We start from the raw sequence: 21,900 nt of genomic DNA on the forward strand, positions 1-21,900 counted from the left end.
CTAAACCTAAGTAATAGGTTCATAAGTTTGTTATAATGGCGTCTTTACTTTTCTGTATGTTTGAAATAGTTTAAGTAAAAACAGAACAACTTAAATTTACAAGCTCTTTGTTTTGTTTTGTTTTGTTTTGTTTTGTTTTGTTTGAGACAGTCTTGATGTGTTGCCCAGACTGGAGTGCAGTGGCAATCTTGGCTCACTGCAACCTCTGCCTGCCAGGTTCAGGGTGTTCCTCATGCCTCAGCCTCCTGAGTAGCTGGGATTACAGATGTGCGCCACCACACCTGGCTAATTTTTTGTATTTTTTAGTAGAGATGGGGTTTCACCATGTTGGCCAGCTGGTCTCTAACTCCTTACCTCAGATGATCCGCCTGCCTTGACCTCCCAAAATGCTGGGATTACAGGTGTGAGCCAGCGCTCCCAGCACAAGCATTTTAATTTTGTGAGGTACCTTTTGAGCTTTGTACTAAATATAATTGGGGAAGCAGTAAGGGATATAATTCCTTTTAGAGGAGAGTCCTTAACCTTTTAAGATGTAGAAGGAAGAAGAATGGGTCATAGGTCTGAAGGAAGGATAAATCAGCAAGTTTATATCTGACTTTTTACATGACTTTGTGATACAACAAAGTCTTGGGGAGAACTACGTGAGGTGATTAACTTCAGCATTTATGCAAGAGATTCTATTGTTAACAGGGAAGAAATGGCTCTTGAAAGAAAAAGCAGACAGTCAGACCAAGGGTCCTGTTTTGAGTCCAGGGGCATGACTTTTCTCACCTGAAACCTTGAATTTAGAGCAAGCAGGATGGATAACGAGTGAGTGTGCTGTTGTTATCCAAAGCTGCCCCAAAGTCAACTTAGTTAACCTGAATTAAAGATCCAGAGACTCCTGTCCCAAGCATTAGGCCAAAAAGAGAACCCCGAGGGGTGTTGGGGGGTATTACACTCAGTATTCCTATGAAATGTCAGTAATAGCGTGTGCTGCTTTTCTCCAGTATGGATCTGTGCTTTCTCAGGAAATACAAGCTTATCATAATTTCAGTATTATCCAAATAAAATTAAGTGTAAATCGCATCTCCAAAAATTAAAACCACATTTCAAAATAAACACAGGGCTGATTTTCTTATATGTGTCCTGTTTTAGATCATTTCTATAATCATTTTACTAACATTAGCGTGTTCTTTAATACATAAAGTTTATAATACCAGGAAATGTTATGTCTGGTCTGTAAAAATTATGTGGTTTCCAAAATGAAATCATTATTTAAAAGACAGCAGCCACAAGAAAAAGATCCCTGGCCGGGCATGGTGGCTCATGCCTGTAATCCCAGCTTTGGGAGGCAGAGGCGGGCGGATAATGAGGTCAGGAGATTGAGACCATCCTGGCTAACACGGTGAAACCCTGTCCCTACTAAAAATACAAAAAAAAATTAGCCGGACACCTGTAACCTCAGCTACTGGGGAGGCTGAGGCAGGAGAATCGCTTGGACCCGGGAGGCAGAGGTTGCAGTGAGCCCGTGATAGTGCCACTGCACTCCAGCTTGGGTGACAGAGTGAGACTCTGTCTCTAAAAAAAAGAAAAAGATCCCTGTTTGTCCCCCATACATAAATTATCAGCCCTTAAAACGTGTAGGTTGTTTTAGTTAGTTAATTTATATTTAGAAATTCAGATTTTTTTTCTTAACATTAAAATCTGGGTTGCCAGCTTCTCTCAGAAAATTGGAAGATCCTAGCAACAGTCAGCTGGAGCTAAATAGCAGCTATCCCTTTTACAAACAACATAACGCTACCCACAGTTTGCTATCTGAGCTACTACATTTCTTTATACAGATTTCTAGTATTTAGGGTCCTCTGATACTGAAATGCACATGTGTGTGTAAAATATAGTTTATAATGTAACATTGCAATGAATGTCTTTGTACGTGTATCTTTATCACACATCCAATTATTTCCTCGGTGAATTTCAAGAAATTAAATTGTTGGTCAAGAAGGGTATACATGACTTCAAATCTTTTCATGCATAGTTCTAATACAACTTTCAGTATTTATACTAATTTATTGATTCATTTATTTATTTTGAGAGGAAGTCTCACTGTGTCGCCCAGGCTGGAGTGCCTTGGCACAATCTTGGATCAATGCAACCTCTGCCTCCCTGGCTCAAGTGATCCTTCCACCTCATCCTCCCAAGTAGCTGGGACAACAGGCCTGCACCCCCATGCCCGGCTAATTTTTTGTATTTTTGATAGAGTTGTGGTTTCACCATGTTGCCCAGGCTGGTCTCAAACCCCTGAGCTCAAGCAATCCACCAACCTCAGCCTCCCAAAGTGTATTTGTACCGTTTAAAATTATGATCAGCAGTGCAGAAATTGATTTAAGCTCCTAAAATTCAATAGAAAATTATGTCCTGTTAGTCATATGTTGCATATATTGTTTCTCATTTTGTTTGCCTCTTAAAGTGATCTTTGAGGCTGGGTGTTATGGCTTAGGCCTATAATCCCAGCACTTTGGGAGACCAAGGCTGGAGGATTGTTCAAACCCAGGAGTCCAAGACCAGCCTGGGCAGCATAGAGAGACTGTCTCTCAAAAAAAAAAAAAAAAATTTTTTTTTTTTTTTTTTTTTTTTTTTTTTGAGACATAGTCTCACTCTCTCGCCAGGCTGGAGTACAGGGGCATGATCTCAGCGCAACCTCCACCTCCTAGGTTCACACCATTCTCTTGTCTCAGCCTCCCAAGTAGCTGGGACTACAGGTGTGCGTCACCAGGCCCAGCTAATTTTTGTATTCTTAATAGAGACGGGGTTTCACCACATTGGCCAGGATGGTCTCGATCTCTTGACCTCGTGATCTGCCCGCCTCAGGCTCCCAAAGTGCTGCTGGGATTACAGGCGTGAGCCACTGTGACTGGCTAAAAAAATTTTTTTAATTAAAAAATAAGTGGTCTTTGGGATCAAACATGGAAGATTCCAGCTGTATTGTTTTAGTGTCTTGTGCTTTGTTTTTTTTTGTTTTTGCATGTAAACCTTTTCTCCTTCTGGAAATTCATTATGGAATATTTAGGGATTTTTTTATTTCCAACCCACCCTTCCCAAATTATTAGCTGAGCAACATTTATTTCACCAGGGAAACTTTTTGAAGACATCAGATAGAAAATTTAAATAAACAAATTCTTCCAAATTGGTCTGTTAGCTTACCGTGTTCCTATTAATGGTGTCAGAGAAAAGGGGATGGTGTTACTTGTCTCTTTCCTCTAGAGTATCGAGATCGTTATGATTCAGACCGGTATCGGGATGGGTATCGGGATGGGTATCGGGATGGCCCACGCCGGGATATGGATCGATATGGTGGCCGGGATCGCTATGATGACCGAGGCAGCAGAGACTATGATAGAGGTAATTGTAAAACATGTTGAATTGCTCTTTCAGTAACTTTGCCTTTTTTTTCCCCCTCTGCTGTGATGATTATAATTTGGGATATATTTACAGGCTATGATTCCCGGATAGGCAGTGGCAGAAGAGCATTTGGCAGTGGGTATCGCAGGGATGATGACTACAGAGGAGGCGGGGACCGCTATGAAGACCGATATGACAGACGGGATGATCGGTCGTGGAGCTCCAGAGATGATTACTCTCGGGATGATTATAGGCGTGATGATAGAGGTAATGGTTTTCTTTTTACTTACTTCATGGAGCAGAAACTGGGAAAACTATGGAAAATTTGTGATTGTGTTACAGAGTACTGAGTTGGGCACAAATATAATTTGCACATTGTACAGGAAGCAGCAAAGCATAGTAGAAAGAGCATTGGCTGGCCAGGCGTGGGCAGATCACGAGGTCAGGAGATCGAGACCATCCTGGCTAATGGTGAAACCCCGTCTCTACCAGGCGTGGTGGCAGGCGCCTGTAGTCCCAGGTACTAGGGAGGCTGAGACAGGAGAATGGTGGGAACCTGGGAGGCGGAGCTTGCCGTGAGTGGAGATGGCGCCACTGCACTCCAGCCTGGGTGACGACAGTGAGACTCCCCGTCTCAAAAAAAAAAAAAAAAAAGCATTGGCTAAGGATGACATCAGTGGAAACACAGCAGTCGAATTGTTTTCATCTCATATGCCTTCACAGATAGATTTTTCAGTTAAAATTTATTGAATAAACAGTAGAAATGGAAAAAAAAATTGCCAGATACTGTTATGTTGTGATCTCAGTAAATTACACTTAAAACAGATGGTTTTAGCTCCATTTTTCAAGTGAGGGAAATGAAATTCAGATTAAACATAGTCCTGTAGCCCATAATTGGTACTGTGGGGTTAAAAACTAAGCATTAAGGCCAGGTGCAGTGGCTCACACCTGTAATCTCAGCACTTTGGGAGGCCAAGGTGGGCAGATCATTTGAGGTCAAGAGTTCGAGACCAGCCTGGCCAACATGGTGAAACCCCATCTGTACTAAAAATACAAAAATTGGGTGGCCGTAGTGGCACATACCTATCATCCCAGCTACTCAGGAGGCTGAGGCAGGAGAATTTCTTGAGCCCGGAGGCAGAGGTTGCAGTGAGAGCTGAGATCGCACCACTGCACTCCAGCCTGGGCGACAGTGAGACTGTCTCAAAAAAAAAAAAAAAAAAAAAAAAGCATTGCTTTCAGTACCATTATACCACAATAATTGATGTTCATTAATTATAAAGGTGAGATTTTGGTGCACCTATTCTAAAATTATGCCCCTAATACTATAAGATATAAAATGTAAACTGTATTACAAATCTAACCTGTTAGAAAATACTAATAAATGGCCACCATTTGTGTTCTAACTTCAGTGATGTCATATAAAAGGTTATGGTATCTGGCCCAGAATTTTTTCTATCCTTTTTTCATTTTTTTATTTTTATTTATTTATTTTTTTTGAGATGGAGTCTTGCTCTGTTTGTTGCCAGGCTGGAGTGCAGTGGCATGATCTCAGCTCACTGCAACCTCTGCCTCCTAGGTTCAAGCAATTCTCTTGCCTCAGCCTCCCAAGTAGCTAGGACTACAGGCGCACGCCACCATGCCCAGCTAATTTTTGTATTTTTAGTAGAGACGGCGTTTCACCATGTTGGCCAGGATGGTCTCAATCTCTTGACCTCGTGATCCGCCTGCCTTGGCCTCCCAAAGTGTTGGGGTTACAGGCATGAGCCACCGTATCCAGCTGAATTTTTCCTATCTTTAACATCTTTTTGTGTTAGTCCTAAACTTTGTACCAGTGGCTTTATATCCATCATCTCCTGTGATTCCCCAAGAAAGGAAAATCGATCTGGACAACTAATAAAACACAGTGAGATGACAGAATTCATCAGAGCCATATGGCAATTCTTTTGCAGTGAAGTCCTTCCTTCTCCCTCAGAAAATGGTGAAGTCTTTACTCCTTCCTCAAAATAATAATAATAATAATTCAATGTTTGTTTAAAAAAACAAAAAACAAAAAAGTAGGCCAGCCATGGTGGCTTACATTTGTGATTCCAGCACTTTGAGAGGCCAAGGCAGGAGGATCACTTGAGCCCAGGAGTTCAAGACAAGCTCTGGCAACATAGTGAGACCCCATCTCTGCAAAAAATATAAAAGTTAGCTGAGCGTAGTAGCATGTGCCTGTAGTCCCAGTGTCTTAGGAGGCTGAGGTGGGAGGGTCGCTTGAGCCTGGGAGGTCAAGGCTGCAGTGAGCCAAGGTCTCATTTCAGCTTGGGCAACATAGTGAGACCCCATCTAAAAAATAATAAAATAGGAAATGGGTTTTAAAAAATTATATATATATAAAAAACAATAAAATAGGAAATAGGTTTTAAAATATATATATAAAAATAATAAAATAGGAAATAGGTTTTAAAAAATTATATATACATATATATTTTTTTTTTTTTTTGAGACGGAGTCTCTCTCTGTAGTTGCCCAGGCTAGAGTGCAATGGCGTGATCTCAGCTCACTGCAACCTATGCCTCCCGGGTTCAAGTGATTCTCCTGCTTCAGCTTCCCGAGTAGCTGGGCTTGCCACCACGCCTGGCTAATTTTTGTATTTTTAGTAGAGACGGGGTTTCACCATGTTGGCCAGGATGGTCTGGATCTCTTGACCTCGTGATCCGCCCGCCTCGGCCTCCCAAAGTGCTGGGATTACAGGCGTGGGCCACCGCACCCAGCCAAAAAACTACATTCTTAAAAGCGATTTCCTCAAGCAAGAAGACTAAAAATAATAGCTAACATTTATTAACCATTTACTCTGTTCCATCAATGAGCTGAGTGCTTGTACAGGTATTGTTTAATTCTGAGACTTCTGTGTGGTATAGGTAAAATTACAAGTTAGAAAAGTGGAAGCTCAGATGTGGGCCTCATGTTCTCCTTGACTTCTGACCTTTTCCTCTCTCACACTGTCCCTTACCTCCCCACCAAGAGCTGCACACCTGATTTTTTTTTCTCTTCTTGCTCTTACTCCCCATTCCCTCTAAGATCTGCTCTCTTGTCTCCAGTTGCTGCTGCTACCTTTGTTGAGGCCTCATTGCTGCACCCACGTTACTGGCCATTGCCTCCTAACAGAGTTCCCTTCCTTGCTCCGTTCTTCACATCGGCCCCAGTTGTCAGTTGTCTTTCTGGCATAAGATCTAATTACCTTATTCTCCTGTTTAGACCTTTCTAGTTTCCCCATTGCCTGGAAGATAGCCCTTTCTCTATACCTTTGACATATATGGGCCTTCACTGTTTGCCCAGCCTTCACTTTTTTTTTTTCTTCTTGAGACAGGATCTCACTCTGTCGCCCAGGCTAAAATTGCAGTGACATAATCATGGTTAACTGTAGCCTCAGCCTTCTGAGCTCAAGTGATCCTCCTTCCTCATCCTCCCCAGTAGCTGGGACTATAGGTGCATAACATATGCCTGGCTAATTTTGGTATTTTTTATAGAGATGGGGTTCTCTATAAAATTCTCCACATTGCCCAGGCTGGTTTTAAACTTCCAAGTTCAAGTGATCCACTTGCCCGCAGCCTACCAAAGTGCTGGGATTACAGGCGTGAGCCACTGTGCCCGGCTGTGTGTTCTTTTATTAATATCTTAAATGAGCTACTTTTTCTGAGCCCCCGTTTTATCTTATAAAAGTGACGGGGCTATAATACAGATTTAAAATATGTTTAGGAACATATATAAACTGTCGGCTTAAAGCCCTCATAGAAAATTTAGATCTTGTTAAACAGTACCCTCTATCTACAGGTACTATGTGCATATGTAGTAAAAGTCAAGTGTGGGCATGATGAAGTCACCATCTAGTGGTTATTTAGAGGACAGAGTGCAGCTGGTCATGTCATCAGAAGGTTTTACCTCTTTGTTAAGGTTACATTACGTAAGCCAGGTGATTGTATGCATAGGCTTTCTTTATATTCTCTGTATCTTTTGTATATCCAAAATATTTAGGGCAAACAATCATTTTTAGAAATTTAACTTCCTTGAAACACTTAGGTTTCTCTTGAAAGTGTTCTGACAACTTGAATCGAGGAAGAAATCAGACTGCCTTAAGAGTTTATCTGTTCAGTGTTACACGCTTTGCCCCATGAAACACCTGCCAAATTTACATTATACATAGAGACAAGGGTATAAGATCTAGAGTCTTCCTGGCTGGGCGCAGTGGCTCACACCTGTAACAGCACTTTGGGAAACCGAGCCAAGCGGATCACTTGAGGTCAGGAGTTCAAGACCAGCCTGGCCAACATGGTGAAACCCCATCTCTACTAAAAATACAAAAATTAGCTGGGCATGGTGCCACGTGCCTATACTCCCAGCTACTCAGGAGGCTGAGGCAGGAAAATCAGGGAGGCAGAGGTTGCAGTGAGTTGAGATCACACCACTGCACTCCAGCCTGGGTGACAGAGCGAGACTGTCTCAAAAAAAATAATTAGAATCTTCCCTATCATATTGTATTAGTTCTTAACACGCAGATTTCGGAGCAAGATACTTTCATCCAGTAGTTTAATGATGGTCAAAAATTTCTTCCCATATGAAAGAAATCTTGATAGATTATTAATTTATCACTTAAATGTTTACCATTTTTAGTCTTTCCTGTGGTCTTGTACTACATCATGGATGTGGTAGAAGAGTAATTGAACTTGGTTTTTTTTTTTGAGATGGAGTTTGGCACTTGTTGCCCAGTCTGGAGTGCAATGGTGTGATCTCGGCTCACTGCAACCTCTGCCTCCCTGGTGGGTTCAAGCAATTCTCCTGCCTCAGCCTCCCGAGTAGCTGGGACTACAGGCATGTGCCACCACTCCCGGCTAATTTTGTATTTTTAGTAGAGACGGGGTTTCTCCATATTGGTCAGGCTGGTCTCGAACTCCCGACCTCGGGTGATCCGCCCGCCTCAGCCTCCCAAATTGCTGGGATTACAGGCGTGAGCCATCGTGCCCGGCCAGAACTTGGTTATTTATGCCACCTATTTTTATTTTTATTTTTATTTTCATTTATTTATTTATTTTAGGCAGAGTTTTGCTTTTGTTTTCCAGCCTGGAGGGCTGGAGTGCAGTGGTGCAATCTTGGCTCACCACAACCTCCGCCTCCTAGGTTCAAGCGATTCTCCTGCCTCAGTCTCCCGAGTAGCTGGGATTACAGGCATGCGCCACCATGCCCGGCTAATTTTTTATTTTTAGTAGAGACGGGGTTTCTCCATGTTGGTCGGGTTGGTCTTGAACTCCCAACCCCAGGTGATCCACCCGCCTCGGCCTCCCAAAGTGTCGGGATTACAGGCGTGAGCCACCACACCCAGCCTGAGCTACGTATTTTCTTTTTTTTTTTTTTAATTTCTTCTTTTTTATTTTTGAGACGGAGCCTTGCTCTGTCACCAGGTTGGAGTGCAGTGGCTCGATCTTGGCTCACTGCAACCTCTGCCTCCCAGGTTCAAGCAATTCTCCTGCCTCAGCCTCCTGAGTAGCTGGGACTATAGGTAGGTGCGCGCCACCACGCTCAGCTGATTTTTTATTTTTAGTAGAGATGGAGTTTCACCATGTTGGCCAGGATAGTCTCAATCTCTTGGCCTTGTGATCCACCCACCTCGGCCTCCCAGAGTGCTGGGATTACAGGTGTGAGCCACCATGCCCAGCCTAAGCTATCTGTTTTCTAATGATCTCCTATTTGCCTTCTGTGGATTGGTTAGGCCACTAACTTGAATCTCATGTAGCATTTCATAGGAGTTATAGCTGAGAAATCTGGCTTTCAGCCATCAGCTTCTGGTGATTTGGAAAACTATTACTTAAAGTTTCATTTAACTTAGGTCCCCCGCAAAGACCCAAACTGAATCTAAAGCCTCGGAGTACTCCTAAGGAAGATGATTCCTCTGCTAGTACCTCCCAGTCCACTCGAGCTGCTTCTATCTTTGGAGGGGCAAAGCCCGTTGACACAGCTGCTAGAGAAAGAGAAGTAGAAGAACGGCTACAGAAGGAACAAGAGAAGTTGCAGCGTCAGCTGGATGAGCCAAAACTAGAACGACGGCCTCGGGAGAGGTGTGTTGTCTTCTTGATGGATATCCCATCTAGGAATCCGGTGGTTCGTAATGGGGGCATTACATCCCCAGGGGCATTTGGGAAATTTGTGTTATTATTACATCAGTGGTTGTCACTGACGGGCATTTAGTGGGCTGTGGCCCAGGGGTGTTAGGCAGTATGCAGAGTTAGGGACAGTTTTACACAATGAAGACTTCTTCCCTGTCCGTTACAAAAGTGTTTACTATTAAAAGCTGGTATTGTATCTAAAAGGCTAGAGACCTCCTATTATAAGTAATTGCCCTGAAAAACTAGGCCTGGTAATGAGTGGCTTGTAGAACTATGTTAATTAGTAAAGAAGGGCGGTATTGTAGATTATGTAGGATACTGTTCTTAACCGTATTGGTTGATTCTTGCTGAAGTATTTAGGGCCAAAGTGTGTCTTAACGTATGTAGCTTTCAAATAGTTTGAGGGAAAGACAAATTTATATGCATATACACCTATACATGAAGTAAGTGATGGTTCTTGAGGGGTCAGCATGGGTCTAAGGTGGCCTTCATTGAGCCAGGCATAATGTGTGTTTTGTGACTCTCTCGTACAGACACCCAAGCTGGCGAAGTGAAGAAACTCAGGAACGGGAACGGTCAAGGACAGGAAGTGAGTCATCGCAGACTGGGACCTCCACCACATCTGGCAGAAGTAAGTCAGACCAGGGTGGGTATCGTGTTATTGCCGTTTTCCATAAACTATCCATAACCAAATTATGCAGAGACTTTGCAGTATTTAAATTCAGTCATGAACTCTTTATTTGGGTTGCATGGGCCGATTGGAGTGTCTATCTTCTGCTCCAAAGAATCTGAGGAATGGGTACCAGAGTAGACCTAGATGATCTGCTTAATAATCTACCACTGAAGTGGATACTTGACTGTTAGGTTTGTCTCTTTTTTTTTTTTTGGATATTTTCATTTTATGTTTTGACATCTTAGAATTTTGTTTATTCAGAACAGTCAAAGGCTTGGAGTTTCATGTGAGCTGTCCCAAGACCAGGCTTTTTTGATGTTATCATCACCAGAGCAGTGTTCTCAAACAGTGTTATTACTGGTTGATCAAGCACTTTTAGTGTTTTGGAAACCTAAATGGTTCAATTGTAATATCTCCCTTCCCTTACCATGATGTGTTTTTTGTTTTGTTTTGTTTTGAGACAGGGTCTTACTCTGTCACACAGGCTGGAGTGCAGTGGCATGATGATGGCTTACTGCAGCCTCACCTCCCTCAGCCTCCCTAGTAGCTGGAACTGTAGGCATGCACTACACCCAGCTAAATTTTTTTATTTTTATTATTATTATTATTATTATTATTATTATTATTATTATACTTTAGTTTTAGGATACATGTGCACAATATGCAGGTTAGTTACATATGTATACATGTGCCATGCTGGTGTGCTGCACCAATTAACTCGCCATTTAGCATTAGGTATATCTCCTAATGCTATCACTCCCCCCTCCCCCCCACCCCACAATAGTCCCCAGAGTGTGATGTTCCCCTTCCTGTGTCCATGTGTTCTCATTGTTCAGTTCCCATCTATGAGTGAGAACATGCGGTGTTTGGTTTTTTGTCCTTGCGATAGTTTACTGAGAATGATGATTTCCAATTTCATCCATGTCCCTACAAAGGACATGAACTCATCATTTTTTATGGCTGCATAGTATTCCGTGGTGTATATGTGCCACATTTTCTTAATCCAGTCTGTCATTGTTGGACATTTGGGTTGGTTCCAAGTCTTTGCTATTGTGAATAGTGCCTCAATAAACATACGCATGCATGTGTCTTTATAGCAGCATGATTTATAGTCCTTTGGGTATATACTCAGTAATGGGATGGCTGGGTCAAATGGTATTTCTAGTTCTAGATCCCTGAGGAATCACCACACTGACTTCTACGATGGTTGAACTAGTTTACAGTCCCACCAACAGTGTAAAAGTGTTCCTCTTTCTCCACATCCTCTCCAGCACCTGTTGTTTCCTGACTTTTTAATGATCGCCATTCTAACTGGTGTGAGATGGTATCTCATTGTGGTTTTGATTTGCATTTCTCTGATGGCCAGTGATGATGAGCATTTTTTCATGTATCTTTTGGCTGCATAAATGTCTTCTTTTGAGAAGTGTCTGTTCATATCCTTGGCCCACTTTTTGATGGGGTTGTTTGTTTTTTTCTTGTAAATTTGTTTGAGTTCATTGTAGATTCTGGATATTAGCCTTTTGTCAGATGAGTAGGTTGTGAAAATTTTCTCCCATTTTGTAGGTTGTCTGGTTCACTCTGATGGTAGTTTCTTTTGCTGTGCAGAAGCTCTTGAGTTTAATTAGATCCCATTTGTCAATTTTGGCTTTTGTTGCCATTGCTTTTGGTGTTTTAGACATGAAGTCCTTGCCCATGCCTATGTCCTGAATGGTAATGCCTAGGTTTTCTTCTAGGGTTTTTATGGTTTTAGGTCTAACGTTTCTTTAATCCATCTTGAATTAATTTTTGTATAAGGTGTAAGGAAGTGATCCAGTTTCAGCTTTCTACATATGGCTAGCCAGTTTTCCCAGCACCATTTATTAAATAGGGAATCCTTTCCCCATTGCTTGTTTTTCTCAGGTTTGTCAAAGATGAGATAGTTGTAGATATGCGGCGTTATTTCTGAGGGCTCTGTTCTGTTCCATTGATCTATATCTCTGTTTTGGTACCAGTACCATGCTGTTTTGGTTACTGTAGCCTTGTAGTATAGTTTGAAGTCAGGTAGCGTGATGCCTCCAGCTTTGTTCTTTTGGCTTAGGATTGACTTGGCGATGCGGGCTCTTTTTTGGTTCCATATGAACTTTAAAGTAGTTTTTTCCAATTCTGTGAAGAAAGTCATTGGTAGCTTGATGGGGATGGCATTGATTCTATAAATTACCTTAGGCAGTATGGCCCTTTTCACGATATTGATTCTTCCTATCCATGAGCATGGAATGTTCTTCCGTTTGTTTGTATCCTCTTTTATTTCCTTGAGCAGTGGTTTATAGTTCTCCTTGAAGAGGTCCTTCACGTCCCTTGTAAGTTGGGTTCCTAAGTATTTTATTCTCTTTGAAGCAATTGTGAATGGGAGTTCACTCATGATTTGGCTCTCTGTTTGTCTGTTGGTGTATAAGAATGCTTGTGATTTTTGTACATTGATTTTGTATCCTGAGACTTTGCTGAAGTTGCTTATCAGCTTAAGGAGATTTTGGGCTGAGACAATGGGTTTTGTAGATATACAATCATGTCATCTGCAAACAGGGACAATTTGATTTCCTCTTTTCCTAATGAATACCCTTTATTTCCTTCTCCTGCCTAATTGCCCTGGCCAGAACTTCCAACACTGTTGAATAGGAGTGGTGGAGAGGGCATCCCTGTCTTGTGCCAGTTTTCAAAGGGAATGCTTCCAGTTTTTGCCCATTCAGTATGATATTGGCTGTGGGTTTGTCATAGATAGCTCTTATTATTTTGAGATACGTCCCATCAATACCTAATTTATTGAGAGTTTTTAGCATGAAGGGTTGTTGAATTTTGTCAAAGGCCTTTTCTGCATCTATTGAGATAATCATGTGGTTTTTGTCTTTGGTTCTGTTTATATGCTGGATTACATTTATTGATTTGCTTATATTGAACCAGCCTTGCATCCCAGAGATGAAGCCCACTTGATCATGGTGGATAAGCTTTTTGATATGCTGCTGGATTTGGTTTGCCAGTATTTTATTGAGGATTTTTGCATCAATGTTCATCAAGGATATTGGTCTAAAATTCTCTTTTTCGGTTGTGTCTCTGCCCGGCTTTGGTATCAGAATGATGCTGGCCTCATAAAATGAGTTAGGGAGGATTCCCTTTTTTTCTATCGATTGGAATAGTTTCGGAAGGAATGGTACCAGTTCCTCCTTGTACCTCTGGTAGAATTTGGCTGTGAATACATCTGGTCCTGAACTCTTTTTGGTTGGTAAGCTATTGATTATTGCCACAATTTCAGATCCTGTTATTGGTCTATTCAGAGATTCAACTTCTTCCTGGTTTAGTCTTGGCAGAGTGTATGTGTCGAGGAATTTATCCATTTCTTCTAGATTTTCTAGTTTATTTGCGTAGAGGTGTTTGTAGTATTCTCTGATGGTAGTTTGTATTTCTGTGGAGATGGAGTCTCGCTCTGTCGCCCAGGCTGGAGTGCAGTGGCATGATCTCGGCTCACTGCAAGTTCTGCCTCAAGGGTTCATGCCATTCTCCTGCCTCAGCCTCCCGAGTAGCTGGGACTACAGGTGCCTGCCACCACACCCAGCTAATTTTTTGTATTTTTAGTAGAGACGGGGTTTAACTGTGTTAGCCAGGATGGTCTCGATCTCCTGACCTCATGATCCACCCAACTCGGCCTCCCAAAGTACTGGGATTACAGGCGTCAGCCACCGCGCCCCGCCTACACCCAGCTAAAATTTTGTAGAGATGGTTTCCCTATGTTGCCCGGGCTGGTCTTGGCCTCATAAAGTGCTGGGATTCCAAGGGCCAGCCACTGTGATATTTTTTAAGGTCTTTCCTTCCACCTCTAAATTGATTTGTACTTGCATTTCTTTTATTTATTTATTTATTTATTTATTTATTTATTTATTTATTTATTGAGATGGAGTCTCGCTCTGTTACCAGGCTGGAGTGCAGTGGCACGGTTTTGGCTCACTGCAACCTCCAACTCCCTGGTTCAAGCAATTCTCCTGCCTCAGCCTCCTGAGTAGATGGGATTACAGGTGAGCGCCACCACGCCTGACTAATTTTTGTGTTTTTAATACAGACACAGATTTGGACAGGCTGGTCTCAAACTCCTGACCTCATGATCCACCCGTCTCGGCCTCCCAAAGTGCTGGGATTACATACGTGAGCCACCATGTCTGGCCTTCTATTTTTTTTATTTTTTTATTTTATTTATTTATTTTGAGATGGAGTTTCGCTCTTTCTGCCCAGGCTGGAGTGCAATGGCGTGATCTCAGCCCACTGCAACCTCCGCCTCCCAGGTTCAAGTGATTCTCCTGCCCCAGCCTCCCAAGTAGCTGGGATTACAGGAGTCTGCCACCAGGCCTGGCTAAATTTTTGTATTTTTAGTAAAGATGGGGTTTCACCATGTTTGCCAGGATTGTCTCCATCTCTTGACCTCGTAATCTACCCGCCCTGACATCCCAAAGTGCTGGGATTACGGGCGTGAGCCACCGTGCCCGGCCTAGTTTTTTATTTTTAAGACAGGGTCTCATTCTCACCCAGGTTGGAGTGCAGTGGTGTGATCATAGCTCACTGCAGCCTCAAACTCCTGGCCTCAAGCAATCCTCTTGCCCCAATATCCCAAGTAGCTGTTACGACGGGTGCACGCAACCATGCCTGGCTAAATTTAAAAAATTTGTTTTTTAGAGATGGGGTCTCACTACACTCCCCAGGCTGGTCTCAAACTCCTGGCCTCAAGCAATCCTGCCTCAGCCTCCCAATGGAGGCTCCTTGTTTTGAGAAGACACTTAACTGCATTTTTAAAAAAACACATGTGTAGGTTGTTTTTTTGAGATGGGGTCTCACTCTGTCAGCCAGGCTGGAGTACAGCGACATGATCACAGCTCACCTCATCATTTCTAGTAGCTGGGACTGCAGGCACATGCCGCATCCAGCTAATTTGTCTATTTTTTGTAGAGCTGGGGTTTCACCATGTTGTCCAGGCTGGTCTGAAACTCTTAGGCTCAAACGATCTGCCCCCCACAGCCTCCCAATATCCTAAGATTACAGGCATGAGCCACTGCACCCAGCCAGTAGGTTGTTTTTCATAAATATGATTGCATCATAGTCCATGTGTGTTGAGTTTTAAGTTGAAGTTCAGCAGTAGTTACTAGAGTTTGGGGTTTCATCGTAGGTCCTCTTCACATATGTATATTCTCCAGGTCAAGACACTTTAACATTGAGAATGCAGAAAGGCTGTAAAGGATACTCATTCCTAAAAAGGTCACATGGCTGGGTGTCCCTTAAGTTGTATACATGGTCATTATCTTTCCTATTTCTCTGTGCATCAGTAAGACATTATTCTGGAAATACTTGTAAACTGCTGGTTTAGGAATAAATCCATCTTTGGGAGCCAAAACTTGGATGTGGACCATTTTCCACACTGTTGAGATCCTGGTAGATGCATGAGCATCTGCAGCCTGATAATTTGATCTTTTCACTCTGGCTTCACAGATGCACGAAGGAGAGAGAGTGAAAAGTCTCTAGAAAATGAAACACTCAATAAGGAGGAAGATTGCCACTCTCCAACTTCTAAACCTCCCAAACCTGATCAGCCCCTAAAGGTAATGCCAGCCCCTCCACCAAAGGAGAATGCTTGGGTGAAGCGAAGTTCTAACCCTCCTGCTCGATCTCAGAGCTCAGACACAGAGCAGCAATCCCCTACAAGGTGAGTCAGTTTGGAAACAGTAGTTGGTTAACTGCAGATTCTAAAATACTGTGATGTAATGATGGAAGATCTCCTACGGGATGCCAGTGTTGTATAGCACCTTACAAGTTATGCTGGCTTTAGTCTCTTAGTGTGCTGGAACTGGTTCATAAGACCTAGTTGTTCCACTTTCTGGAGTTTTGATAGCCAGTTGACATCACTTTGATAGCTTGAAATCAGCTATGATGGGAGTACTAATGCCGCGCAAATCTGCAAATACTATAAGTCAGAGGCTTCCCTTTTGCCACATATTGGCAGTGTGGTAGGGGGTAACTTCCTTTCATTTCTCTAAGTCTTCTCATTTGTAAGGAAAATAGCAACACTATTAGCCTGGCGTGGTGGCAGGCACCTTGTAATCCCAGCTACTCGGGAGGCTGAGGCAGGAGAATTGCTTGAACCTGGGAGGCGGAGGTTGCAGTGAGCCGAGATGTGCCATTGCACTCCAGCCTGGGTGACAGAGTTAAGACTCCAAAAGAAAAGAAAATAGCAATACTAATCCTGCATGATGTGATGATTAGAAAGCATATGGCACTTTAAGTGTTCAAATTACTGCTTTCATTGTTATCTTTCCCATATTTTAATGTTCCATAATATTGAGTATGATTTTGTTTTCTATAAAGCTTACCTACTGCATTTGGAGGATGATTATGTTTCTTGGCTGTTTTCTCCCTGAAACAACTGATGAATGTGATAACCTGTTTTCCTTCTAGTGGTGGGGGAAAAGTAGCTCCAGCTCAACCATCTGAGGAAGGACCAGCAAGGAAAGGTGAGCTCATAGTATGGGAAATAGGTTTTTCACCTAGAAGCCTAAATAAAAAGGCCTCCAAAATTAGATTTTGAAGAGCAGTGTGTCTTGCACCTGATACCGTGTTAAGAGTTCTTGGGTTGGCCAGGCGCGGTGGCTCACACCTGTAATCCCAGCACTTTGGGAGGCCGAGGCAGGCAGATCACAGGGCAGGAGTTTGAGACCAGCCTGACCAACATGGTGAAACCCCGTGTCTACTAAAAATACAAAAAAAATTAGCCGGGTGTGGTGGCACATCCCTGTAATCCCAGCTACTCGGGAGACGCTGAGGCAGGAGAATTGCTTGAACCCGGGAGACAGAGGTTGCAGTAAGCCGAGATGGTCCCACTGCACTCCAGCCTGGGTGACAGAGCAAGACTATGTCTCAAAAAAAAAAAAAAAGAATTATTGGGTTATCTACCTTTTCTTGCCAGGAGAGGGAGGAGTGGCCTCTTTGGAGAAAGTATGAAACCCTGCCCTTTCCTGGTAGAACATTTCTTTGACAGGAGAAAAAAATCGGAAGGAAATTAACCAAGGTCACTACAGAGCGTCATAGTCTTTATTTCCAGCTTGCTTTTCATGATGGCACATCCCTACATGGAACTTTTTAGTGGATTTTGTTTTTTGTATTTTTGTGTGCTGTAGAGGGTGTGGAAAAAGAAGGGCTTCAGGAAGGAAGTCGGTTGGGGTGGGGTTAGTTTCCCTTAGTACATGTGGGCACAGTTTTCTTCAGCTTAAGGGAAATCTTAGGAGAGGGACATTGATACTTTTACTTGCCTTTAATTTGTTTACATTACTGCCCAAGCAGATGAAAATAAAGTAGATGGGATGAATGTCCCAAAAGGCCAAACTGGGAACTCTAGCCGTGGTCCAGGAGACGGAGGGAACAAAGACCACTGGAAGGAGTCAGATAGGTATGCTTGTTCTTTCTCATTATCATCTTTCCTCTGATCCACATGTTTGTGTAATTAAGAAATTAAGTTCTTGGTTCTCAAAGCGCTGCCAGATCTGTCATTGTGAGCAAACTAAAGTCAGCCAGTGTAGACAGTTAAGATTCTGAAAATCTAGAAGTAATACATCATCCAGACAACAAGGACTGTTGACTAGAGAGGTGCCTGTTCAGTGCCTTGAAACTGCGTGCATGCACATGTTTGTATTAGGCGAGTCCTTTCCTAAAGACATGGTTTTATGCTTACGTCTTTGCAGGAAAGATGGCAAAAAGGATCAAGACTCCAGATCTGCACCTGAGCCAAAGAAACCTGAGGAAAATCCAGCTTCCGTAAGTGTTGAAGGCTGCTCCCAATTTTTCTTAGAATACTTTTTGCCGTTGGACTTCTTTCCATTTGGAATACAAAGTGTTTGGAAATAAGACATTGGTCTTTGTCTCAAATAGCGAAAGAAGTTTAGCTTTTTCCTGGTTTCTGCCTTCCTTTGTTCTCCTCCCTTCTGCAAGGTGTAGAGGTGGTATGAGACTACAGTAAGATCACATGTGCCTCTGACCCTCTTCCCTAGCTCCTCTCCAGTGGACAATGCTGATGAGCAAGCAAGTGGGTGTCATCTGACTGTCATCCCCCATTGCCAAAGGATCAGTATCCTGTGTCTTGGGTTTTGATGTGATAATTCAGGGCCTTCATTATCCTGTCACTCTTGTTGTATTACAGAAGTTCAGTTCTGCAAGCAAGTATGCTGCTCTCTCTGTTGATGGTGAAGATGAAAATGAGGGAGAAGATTATGCCGAATAGACCTCTACATCCTGTGCTTTCTCCTAGTTTCTCTCCACCCTGGAACATTCGAGAGCAAATCAAAACCTCTATCCAGACAAGACAAAATAAAACTCACCATCTCCTGAAGACCTTTCTTACCTTTTTTTTAAAACAAAAAATGAAATTATTTTGCATGCTGCTGCAGCCTTTAAAGTATTGAAGTAACTGGAGAATCGCCAATGTAGCCAGAGAGAGGGACTTACAGCTTTTTAGAGGAAAAGTTGTGGTGCGTTATGTCACCATGCAGTTGCCAGTGTGATTAGTGCCTAGGGGTCTCCATTTAGCAGAAATGGTAATGACAGTGATATAACGCCTGGAACCTGGTTGGGCAGTAGGGGAGGGAGGTAGAAGGAAAAGTGTGAGATTTCTACCTTTTAGTTTTTATCCTATTGTGGCATATATGAATTCTCAAACATTATCTGAATAAATTTTCCACTCTTGGAAAGGTAGATTTAGCCTCAAGTTGTTTTAGTCTCCAGGAGGCTGCCAGCCCCTCCTCTTATTTAATTCTGAGTTTTGGGGGCCAGCCTAGAGGGAATTCCTTTTTTTTTTTTTTTTTTTTTTTTTTTACCCCCTAGGGGAGTAGTTGGGAGTGAGACTATAGGCCATAAAGAATGGGACTGCATTGGACCAAAATAAATGGGAAAATCGTGGTTTGAAAAGAAGCTTTTGGGAAGTGATGAGTCATTTTGCACCAGGTAATAGGGGAAAATTGTGTGACCTCCAGCAAACACATGAATGGTTATTTCCTGGAGCCGGAAGCACTTGGGGGTCGTGGTAATTCCCAGTGTTTTCTGTGTCCTAGTTTTATCCTTTCTGAACAGTCCTTTTTGAAAGTTTGAATATATCCACATTCTATTGAAACCTTGAAACTAAAAATTTAGACTCTTATCGTCATCTTAAGTTCTTCATGCTACTCTTAACCTCCCAAAAAGCAGTATCTAAGTCACATACATGATGTCTTGGGCATTTTCTCTCAGCCATGGAGAGCTGTGAAAGGAAGAATCGCTGCTTTTCTTAAGCAAATCGGTTTCTTGATGTCTTTTGGTTCTCACTCCTTGCCTGCTCCTGCTTTGACCCCTTTTATAGATCAGAGTGCTCTAGAATAATGGATGGTCTTGGATGGCGGATAAATAGGGACAGGGACAGTTAAATTGGGAGCCTTTCTTACAACCTTGATGGGGTTTTTCCCCCAAGTTTCTTTCTCCACTGAAATGCCACACCAATGCTTGTTGGATTCATGAGGTGGCCAGACCAATGTGTCGTTTTTTGTTTTTTTTTTAAGCTTCCCTTGAGAGAATAAATGGTAATGGAGAGAACTATTTAACAAGGTTCTGGTTTCTCTTGCAACACAGTAGCTAAACTTGCCTGCTTTTATATGCATTTTTGTAGGGATCAGCTTGGTAGACAGTATTAGCAGAGAAACGACACCTTGATCTTGGTTTGCAAGCCCTTCTCCCATCAGTCCTAGATTAGGCCCTGTTCAGCCATGCAGGGGTGTTGGTTTATGCGTGCTGCAGCAGTGGGCATAATGAATATAATTTACCCAGTGGACAAAGGTGTGTACTAAGTGAATTTAAATAATTGGTGTGGATTGGCCAGTAGCTAAGAAGTGGGCTTTTAAAGAGTGTTGAAGATTTTTTTTTTTTTTAAAGAAAAAAAAACTATTGATTGTAGATAATGAAAAGCTAGGGTTTGCCCTCTTCATGTCTACTCTCCTTCCAAACAGTTATATCCAAAACTGTTTTTCCCTCTCCCCTACCTTGTCTCCCCTATTAAAATAGAAACAGGGATTGATTAATGTCCCGCTCCTGAATACATGTAAAATTTGTACAAAAATATCTTCTATGAAAATGATTTGTAATCTGTAGACTTATTACCTGGGAGATGTCTTGATGTAAAATCCCATCCTTTGGGTTGTGGGTTTTTTGTTTTCTCCAAATAAATCTGATCTTTAAAGTTCATTGTAATGCTGAAATTCTTTGACATATACTCTGCACTCCCAGTGGTTTTTACTGGAGTCATTGACCACCCGCTCCTCCTTCCCCTACCATCTCTGAAGTTTTCATTCAGTATTGGATACCATATTGTCCAAGATCAGAGGGTGGGGTTACAAGGGAATCTGTTCCAGTGTTATTGAGGCCCAATGATAGAGTTTGTATCCCAGCTCCCCTCTGGCTTCTTTTTTTTTCCCCTGGTGTTAAATTTTTTAATCACCTGAATGCCTGCAGTCTATTTCCTGTACTGTTTATTTTAATCAACTTGTGGGAACTCTAAGAATGAATCCTTGTGTCCTTGGGGCAGTTCCCTCATAATCTCCCTCCCTCACTTCAGCAATTTGGAGAGATGCTGCTCCCTTGAGTCACACCGCACTGGTGGACCAGAGATGATACTGGTGGCAGGCTGGTCGAGGTTACCAGAACAGAGGCTCACAGACTCAGTGGGAATTTTCCAAACAGCTAGGGACAGACTGGTCATTGTTGCAAGGCAGGAAAGGGGTTAGGACGGTGGCAGAGAATCCCTAATGTCACAAGGAGGTGGAGCATAGAAAGGAGCCCGGGAAGCCTCAGTCAACAATTTTGGGGATTTAAGAGCCAAGATGAGTCAGTTAATACAAATGACATTTCCCAGCCAGCTGGAGCAGCTGCTCTTCTAGTTTCTGGCCAGTGCATTTATCTCTGTTCTCCAAAACTGGTAAAGTTGAGGGCTATGAGACTCAGCTGTGAAGGCTTTTCAATGTGGGTTTAGGTCCCCCTATTGTCCAGGCTGCCTGGGAATCTACAAGGTAATGCTTTTTCACTGCCTCTCCACCACAGGAATCAGTTTCACTCACATTCTCCAAGCCTTTGTTTCAAGCCACTCTAAGCTGTGCAATAATGAGGTCTAGGTAAATGATGGAAAGAAGGAACATAAAAATAGGAAAGGCTTGTTGAAAGGTTCATGATGGCTGTGTACAGAAAGGGTAGAGAGGAAGGCCCTATGTCCCAAAAGGTACTCCAAAAGTCAGAGAAAACCTGGGCTCTAATATGGCCACATCCTCATTTAAATTTAAAAAGATGTGTGTGGCCAGGTGCCATGGCTCACAGCTGTAATCCCAGCATGTCAGGAGGCCAAGGCAGGCAGATCATGTGGTCAGGAGTTCTAGACCAGCCTGGCCAATATGGTGAAACCCCGTCTCTACTAAAAATACAAAAATTAGCCAGGTGTGGTGGTGCACACCTGTAGTCCCAGCTACTCAGGAGGCTGAGGCAGAAGAATCGCTTGAACCCCGGAAGTGGAGGTTGCAGTGGACCGGGATCGCACCACTGCACTTCCAGCCTGGGTGACAGAGCAAGACTCTGTCTCAAAAAAAAAAAAAAAAAAGGTGTGTTAGCCGTGCATGGTTGCTCACACCTGTAATCCCA

General features: G+C 42.7%; 1 protein-coding gene across 2 annotated transcripts in view; it reads left to right on the top strand.

Moving 5' to 3' along the window:
• Positions 1-20,460, top strand: part of EIF4B (eukaryotic translation initiation factor 4B) — a 38,926-nt gene extending 18,466 nt beyond the window's left edge. Inside the window, exons 7-15 of one of the 2 annotated variants that reach the window (XM_024256789.3) lie at positions 3,244-3,381; positions 3,475-3,648; positions 9,248-9,476; positions 10,058-10,155; positions 15,697-15,910; positions 16,660-16,715; positions 17,542-17,647; positions 17,940-18,012; positions 18,395-20,460. In XM_024256789.3, coding sequence (XP_024112557.1) covers positions 3,244-3,381; positions 3,475-3,648; positions 9,248-9,476; positions 10,058-10,155; positions 15,697-15,910; positions 16,660-16,715; positions 17,542-17,647; positions 17,940-18,012; positions 18,395-18,475 — 1,169 coding nt within the window. In that variant the 3' untranslated portion in view covers positions 18,476-20,460. Of the gene's footprint in view, positions 1-3,243; positions 3,382-3,474; positions 3,649-9,247; positions 9,477-10,057; positions 10,171-15,696; positions 15,911-16,659; positions 16,716-17,541; positions 17,648-17,939; positions 18,013-18,394 lie in introns of both variants that reach the window. The other variant, XM_024256788.3, reaches the window with a different exon arrangement.
• Positions 20,461-21,900: the final 1,440 nt, after the last annotated feature.

The sequence above is a fragment of the Pongo abelii genome, chromosome 10 (genome assembly GCF_028885655.2).
Source record: "Pongo abelii isolate AG06213 chromosome 10, NHGRI_mPonAbe1-v2.0_pri, whole genome shotgun sequence".
Lineage (NCBI taxonomy): Eukaryota > Metazoa > Chordata > Mammalia > Primates > Hominidae > Pongo > Pongo abelii.